Source organism: Halichoeres trimaculatus, unplaced genomic scaffold, assembly GCF_033239565.1.
Source record: "Halichoeres trimaculatus isolate MK-OKI-2021-1 unplaced genomic scaffold, fHalTri1.1 fHalTri1_scaffold_24, whole genome shotgun sequence".
Taxonomy (NCBI): domain Eukaryota; kingdom Metazoa; phylum Chordata; class Actinopteri; order Labriformes; family Labridae; genus Halichoeres; species Halichoeres trimaculatus.
This window is the reverse complement of record NW_027437202.1, coordinates 3,872,472-3,888,614: the sequence shown is the minus strand read 5'-3', so window position 1 is coordinate 3,888,614 and position 16,143 is coordinate 3,872,472. Positions and strand designations below refer to the sequence as shown.

Sequence of the window (16,143 nt, the reverse complement as noted above, 5' to 3'; positions counted from 1 at the left end):
AGGCTGTCTGTCTGCGCACACACACACACACACACACACACACTTTTTTCTGTGTCTCGCACACATACAGACCCCCTGATTCAGCCTCCCCTGGTATATTGATCCATTTCATTCTGCCTGAATGAGATGCAGACAGCATCCCGGCACCCAGGCCGCTCATAATCATGATATAACACAGGGCTGTATTGAAAGCTGCCATAGGAAAGCATAAATCGGATAATGCAGCAGCCGGGGTAATGAACAATATCAGATGACATATCGACGTTGTCATGCACAGCCCATAATGAAACGTAAATGTGTATTGTGTGGTGTCAGGTTTGAATTGGAACATGCATGCTGCAAACACTTATTTGTCCCTAATGCTGCTGGGTGCAGTGCACAGAGGAAGTTATGAGAGAAAAGCTCGACCTTGGACAGCCGTCTATTCACACTCTCTGCTGAGTCTGTATGTATGGCTCTCTATATGAAATCATCAGCATGTTGTGGTTGTGAACTTCTCTCCACTTTCCCCTCCTCGCCTCCCCACAGCCTCTCCTCCTCCACTCGTAGCCATGGCAACCCTCCTGATCGATACCAGCGCCATTAATACCAAATGTTTCACCAAACCGAAACTTTCACAATCAGGACATCGTCAGCGACTCGCCGGCGAGGAGGCAGCTCCAGCAGAGGAGCATGATGGGAGTGAGGCTGGTTTTTCTGAGCCTGTTTTTCTTTCTGTGGGCAGAGGCAGAATTTGGTGAATTCACTTCAATCAAATCCTAAACGAGCGTCCTGTCCTGGGCTGGAGATGTGAGATGCAGAGTTGAAGAAATTAAATAGCAGGGCGTCCCGCAAAAGTTTGAAAAACCACATAATGAGACCGGCTCAAGAGCATTTTTCTACTTTGTTGCTCTTCTGCTTTTAAGTTGTTGTGTGTGTCATCTGTATTGTGGCGCATTTCTGACACTTGCTGTCCTGTCTACATTTTTAGGCACATTTATGTATTTGGATGTTATATCTGTAATAGTTGCGCAATTTTTGACAATATTAATTCTTGTTTCACACATTTCTGAATCAAGTTTAGAAAATTTTTCTCCAGCGCATTTCTAGTTTTGACGACTTTAACTGTATTTATGGTGCATGCAGTTGTGGCGCGTTTCTATCTCTTATCTTTATTTTCATGCACTTTTGTTGTTGGTGAGATTGACTCATGGCTCATTTTTGTTACATTCAGTGCAAGTTCTATGTAGTTGTTGTCTGCATTGCTCTTCTGGATAGGACTGAGTGTTGACAATGTGCATCACGATACTTGGGTCACGATACGATGATATTGCGATATTGTGATATAGTGCGATATTCTACAGTTAACGATTTGATTGATTTGTTGTTGTAATATAAGTCTGATGCAGTGTTTCATACATGCACTTAACTTAAATTAAAAAAAAAAAAAAATGTCACTTAAAATACTGTGACTAGACATGCACCGATTGATCAATTGCTGCCGATTTTCTTTATTTTGGGGGTCAGCAATCGGCCCATCCTTACATATAAAACTGATCTTATATGCCCCGGGAAGATTCTGACAGCCAGCCATTGTTGCTTTTTGCGCTGAGACCTAAAACTCAGGACACTTTGTTTGTTTAAGTCAAAACATAAAGATTTTATTGTTTCACAGGTATTGGCCCAAATTGGTATCGGAAGGTCAGTTTTTTTTAAAGATCGGTTATCGGCTGGAAAATTGTGATCGATGCGCCCCTGACTGTGACATTAAACTAACTTTGCAAACAAGTAATTGGTTGAAAGACGTGGTCAGTTGGTGAAACTGAAAAATGTCACTTGGTGTAATTAATGTTACTCATAAAAAATTTAATATTGTACATAACACGACTATGATTATTATTTTATCAGTCTACTACACTGTAAAAAACTAAGCTTAAAATTATTTTAAACTAACTGACCCAAGAATGAAAAAAAGAAGATGTTTATGGCATCAAACCCCACATCAAGTTTAGGAATAAATGGTTTTGAATATAATTTGAGATTATATTTATTATACAGTTTATGGGCAACATACAGCGGAGTAGCTCTTCAGCGCCATCTACTGCAGTGGAGGTGTAGAAGACGTATTGTACTTCCAACTCACCTAAAATATGAATTTTTATCTTAACAAAAATATTGATATTAAGAGTTGAAATATCAATATTTTTTTCACACCTCTGCTTCTGGATCTTGTGCCTTTTTTGGGGGGTTTGAAGTGTGTATGTTGTGCTGCGTTGTTGATGCGCCAAGTTCCTGTTTGAGCTCCTAATTGAAGTTTCTGTATTTACTGAGCTGTTTTCACCAGATTCTTGCTGCGTTTCTACAATTTTAGCCGTTTTCCTGCAACATATCGGCCATGTTTTCTGCTTTTGCAGTGAGTCTTTGTGCACACACGTGGTCCGATGGGTAAGGATATTTTCTGCCTTTGCTTGTGTTTTGTCAATTTGTTTTGAGCTTCCTGATCAAGCGTATAATACAAACAAAACAAAGGGAATAAAATCCGATGTGGACTCCAGTGCCTGCCCAGCTGCTGGAGGGGGTGTACGGGTTTATGTGAGGAGGGATGTGTCACTTTTACTTTATGTCAACAGCCATGGATAGCTGGTCGGGGTTAAGGGTTCACGCTGTGATATTTCACCATGTCTCTGTTCCCCTAAACTCACAGCCTCAGAGCTTGTGTTTGTGTCCAGAAGCAAAGCAGCGACTCTGTCTGTCGGTCTTTTTATGTCTCTGCGTGTGCGTGCAGAGAAGAGGAAATCTTCCAAAACAGAAGTAGAAACAATCACAGAGAGGAGGAAGACGAAGAAGAGGGAAAGGATGAATGAAGAGAAAGCTTATTACCAGAAAACAGATGGCCCCCCAATTCACAGCGGCCCCACGGGGACCTGGAGGGACAACTCTTTGCACCTCCGGGTTACCAGCGCTGCAGAGAGGGGTGGGGCACTTAAACACGACTCTGTGTGTGTGCACTTTTGTTTGTTAACTTGTAAACAAAAAGCAAATTTGTGACACCGCTGGCAAGGTGCCACTCTGAGCTCGATGCGGTTTAAAGATTTCCCAGGAGTTCATGTTTAAAGACTTTTTCATTTGGATGCTTTGTTGCGTCTGAAAATGGATCTGGAAAGACAATAACAAGCCGGCGACGCTGTAGTGCTGCCTCTGAGGAAGACTTGCCTGTTTTTCCACGGCGGATTCTGTGAAAACCATCAGACTTGCATATTCAAAACGGCGGAATAATCCCTTTAAAAAAAAAAAAACAAACCCACACATTTCAGCGTCACCTTTTTATTTCATCAAACCCATCACTCAACATCGGCGCCGGACGAGCTAATGTCACAACATCCGTAAAATGAGATCTCACACGCGCCCAAACATTCACACCCTTTCGGATGCAACTGTACGAGTGGACACACACGCAAACACACACACAGATGACAGGCAGTGAGTGGAAATGAAGGATTTGGAGTTCTATCCCGTTACATTATGCAGCAGATGGCGTTCAGGCCAAGCCCGGCCAGGCCTCTCCCAGGAGAGAAGGAGTGGGAGAGGAAGAGGGGAAGATGGGGGAGGTGTAGAAAACGAGGGGTGAGGGACAAAGCTGTTGTCTTTTTTTTTTTACTTGCACGTGTTTGTTTCCTATTTTGCGACGGACTCCCTGTTTGGTCGCCTGTGGGACAGAATCCTCCTCGTCTCTACTCCGCTCCCACTCCTTTCCTCCCTCCCTCCTGCCCAGCTGAGGCTACACCTGAGCCCAGCCACCGAGGCCCCGACCCCAGCTGACCCTCTGTGGAGAGGAGGGAAGGAGAGGACAGAGGCGGGAAAAGGTGAGGGTGGAAAGGATGGAGCAGGTAGGAAACGATGGCGGAGGAGGATTTTTCAAGCTTGAACGCAAAGTCCCGTCAGATTCAAGTATTGCAGTTTAACAGCTGTAAACCTCTGCTAATTTGGACCAAATTCACACACACATGCGCTGCAGTCGACTTGATCAAATGCCACAATCAATACCCGCGCACACACATACAAAGCGGCCTGTTAAGTCCCCCCAGATCTTTGCCCCTGGCGCTTTTTTGTTTTGTGTTTTCCGAATTAATTGAGCCAACGCTCAAGTGTGGGGCCAGATGTCACCGCGACCTGTGGGGATTATTAGAAATCTGTTTCCCTCATTGTTTACGTGGACCCCTTCAAACCACGACGCCTCGCGCTCTTGCCTGCTGAAGTTTCCGCCACAAACAAGCCCAGAACCAGATTGCTAATGTACAAAATAAAAGTCCCCCCACTCCAAGGATGGACACAATCGACATGTGGGGCATTCTGGGACTTTTCTGTCCCGCCTCCAATGACCATCGTCGTTGCCCAATGACCACCAGGGGCCCCCTGATGCCCTCCCGCTTTGGCCCTGAACAGCGCCACGCTCCTTGGCAGAGCTCTGGGCCTAATGAACTCATCAGCCAGCTGGAGGCCCTGGATGGAAGGACAGGGGCCACTTGGGGGAGGATAGGGGGCCAGAGGGAGAGACAGGCAGCCGGCCGGGGGTGCTGGGGATGAGGAAGATGAGGAAGATGGAGGTGCAGGGCGGCTGAGGAGAGCACACCGACTTGGTAAATGAGGCAGGTGCAGCTTTGGAGGGGGCTGGGGGCCAAGACAGGAGGGTCAGTGGGCAGGAGGAAGAGGTGCTGGGACTGAAAATGTAGGTCTGCTGTGAACACGGTGGGACGGGGGCAGCAATTAAATTTATGATTCAGTGGCTGCAACAGAGTTCAGATGAGCAGGTGCTGAAAGAAGGAGAAATATGAAGGGAGAGTGTGATGATTTAAAGCTACTTTATGGAACTTTCAGCTCCTGTTATCCTGATGACGACCTTCTTTAGTCATGTAGTTAGGGCCGCAACAACGAACCGCTAAATATAGATTAGTAAAAGCGTCGACAATGTTTTTCCATAATTGATGCTGCGTCATTACTGTATCAGTTTCCCTTCAGTTTATTTGACTTCTTGCTTTTTGTTGGATTCTATAGTGGTTGCCAACTAGCTGAAGGAGCATTACCGCCACCTACTGGACTGGAGTGTAGATCACCTGAGCTGTGGGGCTGTATGCGCCGCATGTAAACAGATCAACGTGAAGGAGGAGAAGCCGAGCCGGCAGGTGAGGGAAACAAGTAAACACGCAAATAATGGCAGAGCAGGAGAAGCCGTTAGCTGTTAGCCGTTGGAGCTACAAAATCTCACATACACTCCTTTATATGCTGTGAAATGGATGGTATGTCTTTTAGGACTTGTTTAGTCTTTTTAATAAATCGTCGCCCTGTTTGAAAACCTTGAGGAGTTAATTGAACCAACGTTAGCATTAGCGTTAGCTGCTACAGATAGTAATAGGGCAGAGGGGGTATACTGATTGAGGACACATTTTTATTCATTTATTTGCCTTTTTGGCCCACTAAGTTCTTAATCTGGTGACATAACTATATATATTTTCTATTATTTTGCCCAAACTGTTGATTCTTTAAGTGACGATACATTCATATCACTTTTTGTACTTTATAAATGTAGCATCTGGTCAGTTGTTATTTTGAAATATGTTGTTTCTTTGTATATATATTTAAGCAAACAATAGTCATCAACTAAAATAACAATGTATGTTTGGTTTTGCAAATTTTCATTCTCATCCTTTTTTTCTGATGCATCGATTAATCGTAAATATAATCATCAGAGTAATCGATTACTCAAATAATCGTTAGTTGCAGCCCTCATGTGATCCTGTAGCTCATGTAGAGTCATCAGGATTAATTCCAGTGTGTTTCGTAAGCAGCTGAAGCTTTAATCAAATCCTAACACCAAATCTTCAAAGAGAGCGAACAATACTGAATCATTTCATCACTGTTTAAAACAAAGCTTCTAACTGTGGCAGTTCATCGGGAACTGGTCCCAGCACCCTTTAGGCTTTACTCGTCAAAGCAGATACTTTGCGCTGAGAGATCCTAACATTTGGTTTGGTTTTGCATGAACACAGAACACAGCTGGATCATTTCCTGAGTAATAATGCCTCCTCTTCCTCTGCGAAGTCGTCACACCCTCCGACAAAACGCTGTCATCCCGTTCGCCGCATAATCAACAAACTCATCATCCTTCCTCCTGTCTCTCCGGGGTCTTTCCTCTCTGCTTCCCCCGTGTGTGTGAGTGTGAGCGCACCTTCATGAGAGAGGGAAAGTGAGCACCTTTGTGTGTCCATATGCGTCTGGGTGGCGGGGAGAACGCGCTCACTGGGCGCCCTGCTGGGAGCACAGATGGTGCCGAGGCCTGCCACGGCAGCGCTGACGATGGCCACATTCTCACATGGGACCCCCAGCTTTCTGGATCCCACACCTCCTGTTCAGGCCTGAACCGACAGCCCCCCCTTCCTCCCTTCAACTCCCACCCTACTCCTCTCCATCTCTTTCTCCCTCTCAGCCACACACACAATCACACACGAGGCCAGGGTCCAGGGCACTGCCTATTCCACTTCCCTGGAAGAAAAGACAGAACACAACACATGGACAAGTTGGCGTTCACACTTTGCCCAGAGTGTTCATGTGTGCGAGTGATGTAAGATGCAAATGTGGAGAGTTTTGGAGGCTCAGAAGCTCATTCCACACGACTTCTGTTCCCCCCTTTTTCGCGTGTTGTGATCCGCTCTTCCTCCCACTTCGTCTTCATTTCCGCACACTCCCCTTCTTCGCTTCCTCTCATTTCTCCTCTCTCCTGGATGCCCCCCTGTGGCTCGCCGTCCACCTGAGAGAAGCCTCATACATCTCCTGACAAAGTGACTAATCCTCCCCATTTCACAGCTCCATCCCACTGCTCTCTGAGATCTCAGACCTCTGTGTGTGTGTGTGACAGTTTGGAGCATGTCACCTGAGTTCAAGGTGTTTTTTTGTTGTAACAAGCGGCACGGACAGCTGACGAATCAGAGAAATGTCTCCATTACAGTGACACCACCTTGCAACTTTCTGGTTCTCCTCTTGCAGAAAATTGACGTTTTTATCGTCTTTTTGATATTTACAATTTCTCTCTCTCATCTGGCAAATAATCACATCCTGTCTGAAAAATCTGATTTCAAATTTGCATCTTATTTCCTCCCAAACTCTGCGATATTAGGCCGCAGCTGGATCGGTGATATAAGCCCCGCAAAGAATAATCATAGCCATAAATCAGTGCTCTGCTCCCGTGTGTCTGATAGTTCTGGATGATTCTAGGAACCACAGAGAGAGGCCAGACTAAACCTGTGTTCCCAAGGTGGTCTTTTGAGAGAAATATTTCACCCTGGGATGTATAAATGGTTGGTTTTGGTTTGTCGATGACCTTCAGAGGTTGAAATATTTCTTTAACGCCGCAGCATTCAGTGAACACTGCGTGAAAAGGATCAGCTTGTTGTTCAGAACTATTTTGAGGTTAAATTTTTCAGGCTTTTATACCTTTACTTTCAAGAGCAGAGGAGTTTAAATCCACAGTGGTGTTAATTGTAAGTAATAAGGAAGTGCTGCCTTGAGTCATAACACAGACTCATTTTCTTAAGCAGAAGTGTGATGTCATGTCAAACCGAGCGCACATTAACAAAATCTGTCGTCTTTTACCAGCAACATCGTGACTAACCCAGCCGTCATCCTCCTGACCATCATCTGGTGACTCCTCCACCCCGCAGATCTCCACACTCTCAACATCAGCTGTGGGATGCTCCTGCAGCAGGCACAGACAAAACAGCCTTGGAGGGGTCCTTCATGTCTTTGGCCGAGGGCCGCACAGGCCGAGGAGGGGTCCAAGACCACCAAGCATCCCCACTTCTTCTCCTTCTGTGGAGCAATTAGGACGGAGGGGTGAGTGTGTGCGTATAAATGTGTGTGTGTGTGTGTGTGTGTGTGTCCGTGGGCTCCAGCTGTCAGGAGGCCTCTGTCTCCTGGTCCTGACATGTCTCTGATACACCCTGCTGTGAGTCTCTCCATGTCACACACACTCCACGGACCCTGCCGGAGCCCAAGGCGAGCTGTCCGTCATATCACACACATGTTCACACACACACACACATTCTCTTTCCCTCTTCCTGTCTCTCTCACACAGAGTTTTCACTGATATGTTCCTCCTGGCACCACAAGTACTATTCTCTCTGTCTCACTCTCAGTGTGTGTGTGTAAGTGTGTGTGTGTGTGTGTGTGGTGGCAGTAAGCATGGCGGTGGCTGCAGGCCACGGCAAGTCATCCGTGCTTCCCCTTATCGTTTTAATCACCTCGTTAGGCGCAGCTAGTCCCCACACTCGCTGGCCGCTGCCCCTCCTCTGGAACCCGGCCCTCGTGACCCGACGCTGGCGGTGCCACCGGGCGCAGAGGGGCATGATGGGAGGAAGAAAAGTATTGTAGATTTTGTTAAAGATAGTTTGACAAGGGCGTATCTGTGCGACGATAAGAAGCTCCCAAACCTGATTAAAAAATAAACCTGACTCACCTGGTGAAGCTTTTCTGGTGCAGGTATCTTGAGAGTGATACCTGATGTTTTCCAGGGTAGGATAAGTCCGGACATGTCGCCCTGATGTGGGAATAGGCAGGGACCTTGATGCACCATCAACAGGTAAGGCCCTCTTGGTGGTGCAGGTTATCAGTGTTTTTCTTCTCTTTTGTTGGATTTTCAGGGTCTTTTTCTGCCTCTTTGAATTTTTTCCATGCAGCGCTGCACAGATCACCTTCTATCTAAGTGTTCAAAGAAAGCAGAGTCACATAAAACTGAGCTCTACATCATGAGTCTTAACTTTGCTGGAACTTTCTATGCTAATGATGGGGTTTTTAAATTTGAATGTGTTTAACGGAATCTGTAATTTGACTTTAAGACACAAAAAGTTGAAGATGCAAAGTTTAAAAAAATAGAATAAAGACTTGAATCTCTTCTTCGCTCTCTCATCCACTCCTAATATTTTAATCATCACACTGATTGCACGTGCACGAGCTGACAACACAGGACGCACACGTACCTATTTATCTTTTCCACCCTTTATCATGCACACATCTCTGCTTTCCCTTTGCCCACGGAGTCCCACGGGAAACAGAGGGAGCGCTTGAGGGCTGAGGGGCGTGAAGAGAAGGAGAGGAAGAGAGAGAAAGAGGGAGGAGGTGTGTGTTTATGTGTGTGAGGAGGAGAGAGGAGAGGAGAGGGAGGGAGGAGGCGGCGTTAGACAATACCATTCCTCAAATATATTCCATCCCCTCCGTCCCTGAAGTGAGCCTTTATTAGTGGGGATCCTCGGATCTTATCTCGCATATGACACTCTGTGGAGGAAAGAGAGGAGGTGAAGGGAAAAAGAAGAGGGGGGATTATCCGAGAACTGCCTTCCGATCCGGTGACTCCTCACGCGGGGGAACCTCGCTTATCTCACCCCCTTTATCTCCATCTTCCACAGGCGCATGGACGAGTAGCCCCGGCTGCACTTTCTCCACTATCTCCACATCTTTCCTATTGTCTGCGCATCGCTGGGATCACGCGTGGGGCTGCCTGATCCCCGTCCAATCTTTATCATCTACATCTTCAATCGACTAATCATCTCAAAGACTTCCGACTCTTGAGTTTTTTTTTTTTTTTAATCTGCTGGTAATTTCTTGACGTTTGACCCCGCGTGGTTCCCACGTTTCCAGCTCGCGACTGACACTCAAACTATTTTTTTTTCAACATTTTTTTGAGTCACGTGAAAGAGCGTTTTCCATCTCCTCGACGTCTGGTGCTTGTTTTGCTGGTGGAATATGAGTTAATTTGGAGTTGACGAGCATTTCGAAGTTTCTTTCCACGCAGAATTTTTGAGCCTTCAAACTCTCTGTCAAGGTGAGTCGAAAAATGTTAAACACAACCTGAAACTGTTAGATGACTTTCGTTTGTTTTTGTTGCATGCGCTTGTTTATGCACTATAATCCGTTACATATCTGTAAAGAAAGCACATTTTTCTGCACTTTTTTCCTCTTTTAAAATCATGAGAGTCCATCCGGTTTCCTGGCCTGTAGATGTCAACCTCAGAAATATTCTTTTTTACTCAATAATATTTGCAACAGCGTTTGTAGTCTTTTTGTAAAAACATAAAAGCTCTTTTGGTTTGGTATCCAGCAGATGTCAACCTTAGACATTTTCCAACCAATTCCGTTCGTCGTTGTTTCTTGTTAACGCGCTTTTTCATACCTTTTTGGTCTTATAAAACGCTTCCGTAGCAAGCAGATGTCAATATCAAACTGGAGCAATTCCGTTTGTTTACATTCACGCGCCGTTCCACGCGCCGCTGTCTGAAACTTGATTTTTCAGAACAGACGTATCACTCTGATTTTTTTATTTAAGACCAAAAAGAGTCAACGGTTTCATGTACAGCAGATGTCAACATTATTTTTTGCCGTCTTCTGCCTCCATGCTGTCAAGTCAGTCCGGCCTCAGCCAAGCAGATGTGTTCATCACACTGTGACAGATGGCCAATTCTGAATATGTTAATTCACAAAAAAAAAAAAAAAAAAAAAACACTTCCTACGCAAAAACTTGATTTTCTTTTTTGTAGATAAAATAGGAATAAAAGTAAGATTTTGTAACGAAATCAAAGGTGACACTCGAAAGTGTTTCCTGTCTCTTTTTAAGGCCTTAGGCTTTCATAAATTAAGCATCACGCTTGTTTTTTTCGAAGCATTCATTATTTATGCAGTTTAATGTTATTATGCAACGAATGTAGAGGACGTTTCGATTTATGGGGGACTCTTGCACCCAAACAAAAACGCGCTGTAGGATTTCTCAAACTGGGGCCTCAAGGTGATAGAAAAATACAGAAAGCACTTAAAGTTGTCTCACTTGTTTTTTTAATCAGACTTATTAAGAAAAACACGTGTTTGCTTTTCTGAATGCATAGTTAAGTCACATGCAGCTCACCTTGCACTCATAGAAAAAATAGAAATGTGTTAACACCTGCTTTCTCTTACAGTTTCTTCAAGAGGAGAGATCGTCAACAACACAGAGAGAATCAAGATGATGCTAAGTCCGGATCAAGCTGAGGCAGACCTCTCCTGGACCCAGTCCGACCCGGAGTCGCTGCTGAACGGCCTCAAGTCGGCCGGCTGCGGCTCGGACGAGCCCGCGGAGGGCGAGGAGAGGGCCAAATGCAGATCCGACCAACCCCTGAGCCGGGAGGAGAAGAGGAGGAGGAGGAGGGCCACGGCGAAGTACCGCTCGGCCCACGCCACCAGAGAGAGGATCCGGGTGGAGGCGTTCAACGTGGCCTTCGCGGAGCTGAGGAAATTACTGCCAACCTTGCCCCCGGACAAGAAACTCTCCAAGATAGAGATCCTCAGACTGGCTATATGCTACATCTCCTATCTGAATCACGTGTTGGATGTCTAGAAGTGACCCCCGCGATGACACAGAGACGGTTGGGTTGGTAAATTGAACTTGTGTGGATGCTGGGGCGTCAGTTAGGTATGGCAGAGTTGGCATTCGGGGTGATTGATGTAGAAAATCTAAAATTTTGCAGCCTTTAAAAGCTAACATTTTGCATATAATCACCACCTTAAAATTTCATCAGAAAGGATATTTTCCCTTTATGGCGGCTGCATTTTTGTGCAACAGGTTAATATCGATGAATAAATCAACAGCTGTCTTGAAAGAATAAGCATAAATAAATTATTTTTCCTCTGAAGCCACAAAAGATGGGGGAATATTCAGTACTTGCTCTTTCTGTTTGCTAATATCGATCGAATAGGTCCTGGTGCCCTCAGACTTCGATCACGGATTTTTTGGCTCATTAAAACTAACCTAAAACTGTTAAATGAACTTTCGCCATCACCTTTAAAAAAACTTTAAACAAACGAACCGTATCACCCCAGAATTAGATACTTTGCCATACCTCGCAGTTGACAAAATTGACCCCCTCAAAGTGCGAGTCAGGGGTTGGTTGTAAAAAAAAAAAGACACTGTAAAGTGAACAACTTTACAGGAAGTGTCAGCTTTCAGTCCAGACCGCTCACTGAACAAAAAAAGCACCAAGCGCTGAGTCGTTTGAGCTGTTCGATGCAATAATGAGAATATTGATTATTTTCCGATACGCAGTGAGCCCTGAACGCACCATGGAGAGGACGCGGTGTAGAAATTAGGAGAAAGTTCACCGTCCCTCACCCTTATGGATGACTTTAGTGTCAAAAAGCGTGGTCTCTGCTCACTATCAATTTGATGTCTGATAATAAAAAACACTGGGGCATTTTTCAGATGGAAGGATGTAAACGAGATAGCTGCTTTAGATCTAGTTCTAGACGTTTCCGTGAAGGAAGAAAAAAAAGATTCAATGCGTAAGTGCCACTTATGACATATAAAATTGTGACCTTAATCATTTTTTAAAAGTGTATGGAGTTATTTATTTAATTGTGTTGATATTTAAGGCTTATTTATTTATGTTGATACCATAGGCTGGCGTCTTTTTGTATAAATGTATATTTGTTTGTTGCTTCTATATTTTAGGCTGTGAACCTGGAAAGTGATGGTGTTCTCTTTAAAATGGCACTTTCTGTTAATCCATAGCATAATTTATTCATTTGATGTATGTTTGATGTGTGTCATTACCTGATTTTGTTTCTAATGTCATGTCTATTGTCTATCAATAGCAACGATAAGCACTTCAAAAGTGGGGCTCAGTGGCTCCACAGATGTTTTATTTCCCTACATGTTTGTGTTAAGAGGTTGCACAAAGAATTGGACTGCTTAAAAAAAAATGTCAAATTACATTTTATTTTGTCACTGACAGTAATGTATCATGTCAAACAATTAAGGAGTTAGCATCAAATTCAGAGGCAAACCTCTTTTTTTTGCTATGACCAAAAATAGCCTAAAGCTAATCATAATTTCGAAAATAATAGCCTGAATTTATCTTCAATGTTTTGGTGTTTTTGTTTCGAGAATTGTTTAATTTATTTGTTTCTGCTTTGTATTACAAAATTCAATAAGTAATTTTATAGTGAAGAAGAAAAAAAAAACATATCCTCTATCCAAAGATTTTTTGTCTCTTCAGGGTTGTGTAGGCTACTTGTTGCTTTATGCAGATCTTTTGTAGTAGAGGTATCGTGTGACAGCTGGTTTCTAATGGACAAACTTTTCATATTTTCCGGTGTTATTTTTAATTAAAACGGAAATACTTGAAAAAAAAAAGGATTCCTGTTTTTGTTTTGAGTCATTTTGTGACGAAAATCTCCTCTGTTTGTGACAAAAATGATTTAATATCGAGTACCAGGTGCGTAACAGCGGCTAAAAGTCAGCTAATTGGAATGACGGATACGGCCGGACAACGCGGGATGACGTCATGTTCAGGCTCGCGTATGCGCTCGCGCGTGCACGGGAACGTTCTCTGGGATGATATAAGTGCTACATGCTAATCAGTGCGCATGAACTACAGGCTACAATCACATTTTACGCACGACGCACGCTTACGCACGACGTGCACACACAGTAATGTGATGTGCGTGCAAACCAACGCATGAAAAATCACTGTAAATCCAACTCTCCCCCCTCTCTCTCTCTCTCTCACACACACACACACACACACACACACACTGGTCAGCAGCTAAAGGCAGTGGTAGGCTACATGTGTGCTCCTGGCTGAAAGGCTCTCTCCCTCCCCAGAGAGGGGGCAGGTGTTACTCCAGACGAGCCAAGACAACCAAATTACTGGCCGTCTGGCACCTCCCGTGGGAAACCCGGGGAGAGAGGAGGGATGGGAGAGATGGAAATTTATGAGCAAGCCAGCGCTGAGATGTAATATTGCCAAATGGTATGAACAAAAAGATCCAAATATTTATATTAATTTGTGATGTATACGCCTCTTCCCATCGATTGTGCTATAAAAAGCATGCAGTTGAGTCACAGAGCAGGAGATGTGGAGCGTGTGTAAATGCTTTATCCAAGCTTCATTAGATTATGATGAGTGATTTTTTTTTTTGTGCATGCATGGGTGGCCCCAGTGGGAATCGAACCCTTCACCCTGGAAATGCCACTGTTAAGCTTTTCAAATTGAGCAACAGAATGTCAAAGATGGATGATTTGGAAAAAGAAGGATTCTATCTTTCGACCCGACCAACCTACCCTCAGGTGTCAGCTGCTGTTTCTCTTTTCAAGCCTTTTTTCTTTCTTTCTTTTTTTTTTTTTTTTACCGAGGACATTGAAGGTAGCATGAAATGTTCATTCCTTTCAGCTCAAGGGCCTCCTGTGTCTCCTTCTTTTTTATTTGGCATCTGTCAGTTTGTCACTCTCCTGTCCTGAGATGCACTTGGGGAGGAAGTTTGTTTGGTGGCAAGGCTGCTTTTACTCAGCGGACGAAAGCTTTGGGGAAAAAGTTAAACATTGACTATCTTACCTTATGAAAATGACTTAATTTATTCTCAGTTATTATCTGTTTGATGTTAATCCAGTATACTAGCTTTTTGTCATTAATTGTGTATTGGGTAAGGTTGTTTTTGAAGCAGGAAGTAGCATAACGTGTTTCGCCTTGTCAGCGATTGTGACCAAATTCCTCTTACCCTGTTTTAGTCCTTTAACTAACTTGTGTTGCGTTTTTCTGAATGGCGCAGTTAGCCGTTAAAAACGCTTTGAAACATTTAAATCTTCCACAATTATTTGCTTTTGATTAGAACATTTGTTGTCCATTATTCAACCCCTGATTGGTGCAATATTACCGACCGCTTCACCAAAAAAATAATGAAAGGAAGGAACACCAATATGTTGCATCAACAGATTGCCCTCTTCAGAACACAAAACAAGCGCCGCGATCCTGGCATGGCGCGGAGATAGACTTCTGCTCAAGCTTATTGAATGGACGAGTCCATCTGTACGTTTGTCGCGAAAGCACTGCGAGGCCATTTGTGCTCCTCATCTCAAAAGCTTCCGTCGCATCAGTCCCCTTCAATTTATTCTTTACAAAACCCCCAGAAGGGGCAGGGGAGAGGAAAGTGACAGGCGAAGGCCCAGACTGCTGAGGGCACTGAACAGCCTGGCTGACAGTGTGGACGGTGTATGATTGTGTATGTGTGGGAGAAAGTGCCACGTTTCACCACAACCCCCCACCCCCACCCTATTTGCACTGTGGGCTTATGTAATGGCGGAGGCCGTGGAGTGACCATATGTCAGGAGGTGTGTGCAGACAGCAGGGGATTATGCAGCGGCCATTATCAATGTTTGGGCATCCTTCTTCTCATCATCATTCAGGTATACTCCAAGCCAGGAGGAGCACACACACACACACACACACGCAGAGCTCTACACACACCCATTTAATTCTGAGAGCTTGCTTGCCCGCTCTGTGTAAATTGGACAGGGAGAAGGAGTATGACAACAAACAGCCATATGTTCGCAGTACGAGGAACAACATTTGGGGCTTTTTGTGCTGCCTCATTTTTCGCCCTCTCCTTTATTCTCCACGTCGTTGGGTATTATGGAAGTGTTCGCGTTCAAGGCGAGAACTCCCCTGGTCAATATTGCAGCCCTGCTCCCCCGCACACACATCCCTGTGAGTGAGTGAGTGTGTGCGCGGTGTGAAGGGTGCTCGTGCAGCAGAAGTACAAAGCCTGGTCCATGTGTTGAAATGCAGCCCCCGGGATGGGCCGTATTATCCCTGCCTACTTCACCAGCAGGGTCCCGGGGCTCGAGCTGGCTCGTGGCCCTTTGTCTCCAAACAGATGGAAATGGGCAGAGGAGAGGAGAAGTGGAGAATCAGAGAGGAGGGGGAGGAGGGGGAGGAATAGAATGGACAGAGGATGGAGAAGGGGAGGGGATGGGAGGGGAGAAAGAGTCAGTCTGTTCTCATTAAGTGCTGTATTGAAGACGACGTCCCCCCACAATGCGTCAGCAGCCGTGCACGGTCCCCCCTCTCATTCAGACTCACGCTCGGACCATCTGTACCACGGGGGCCTGTCAGAAGGTGTGTGTGCATGCATTAGGCCCGGCGCACGGCCCAATCTGGCGAGTTAAAACGGAGATATTCATTGGGTTTCAATTTGGTTAAGATCTCTTAAATCCAATTGTTGGGGCTTTTGTTGAAGACGCCTCATTGCTTGTGAGTCACCGTGAGTCAGGAGGGGAGTTTATTCAACCTCCTGCTGTCCCCCTTTTTTGAGAGT

General features: G+C 44.9%; 2 protein-coding genes across 2 annotated transcripts in view; both read left to right on the top strand.

Moving 5' to 3' along the window:
- The first annotated feature begins 5,052 nt into the window (after nt 1–5,052).
- Nucleotides 5,053–16,143, top strand: part of LOC141785920 (vang-like protein 1) — a 42,317-nt gene continuing 31,226 nt past the window's right edge. The window contains exons 1-2 of the mRNA XM_074664540.1: nt 5,053–5,159; nt 7,627–7,863. The gene's annotated coding sequence lies outside the window, so the exon portion shown is untranslated. The remainder of the gene's footprint in view (nt 5,160–7,626; nt 7,864–16,143) is intronic.
- Nucleotides 9,204–13,137, top strand: LOC141786021 (helix-loop-helix protein 1-like). Its single transcript, XM_074664714.1, has 2 exons — nt 9,204–9,847; nt 10,974–13,137. Exon 2 carries the CDS (start codon nt 11,018–11,020, stop codon nt 11,387–11,389), a length of 372 nt encoding a protein of 123 aa, XP_074520815.1. The 5' UTR covers nt 9,204–9,847; nt 10,974–11,017; the 3' UTR covers nt 11,390–13,137.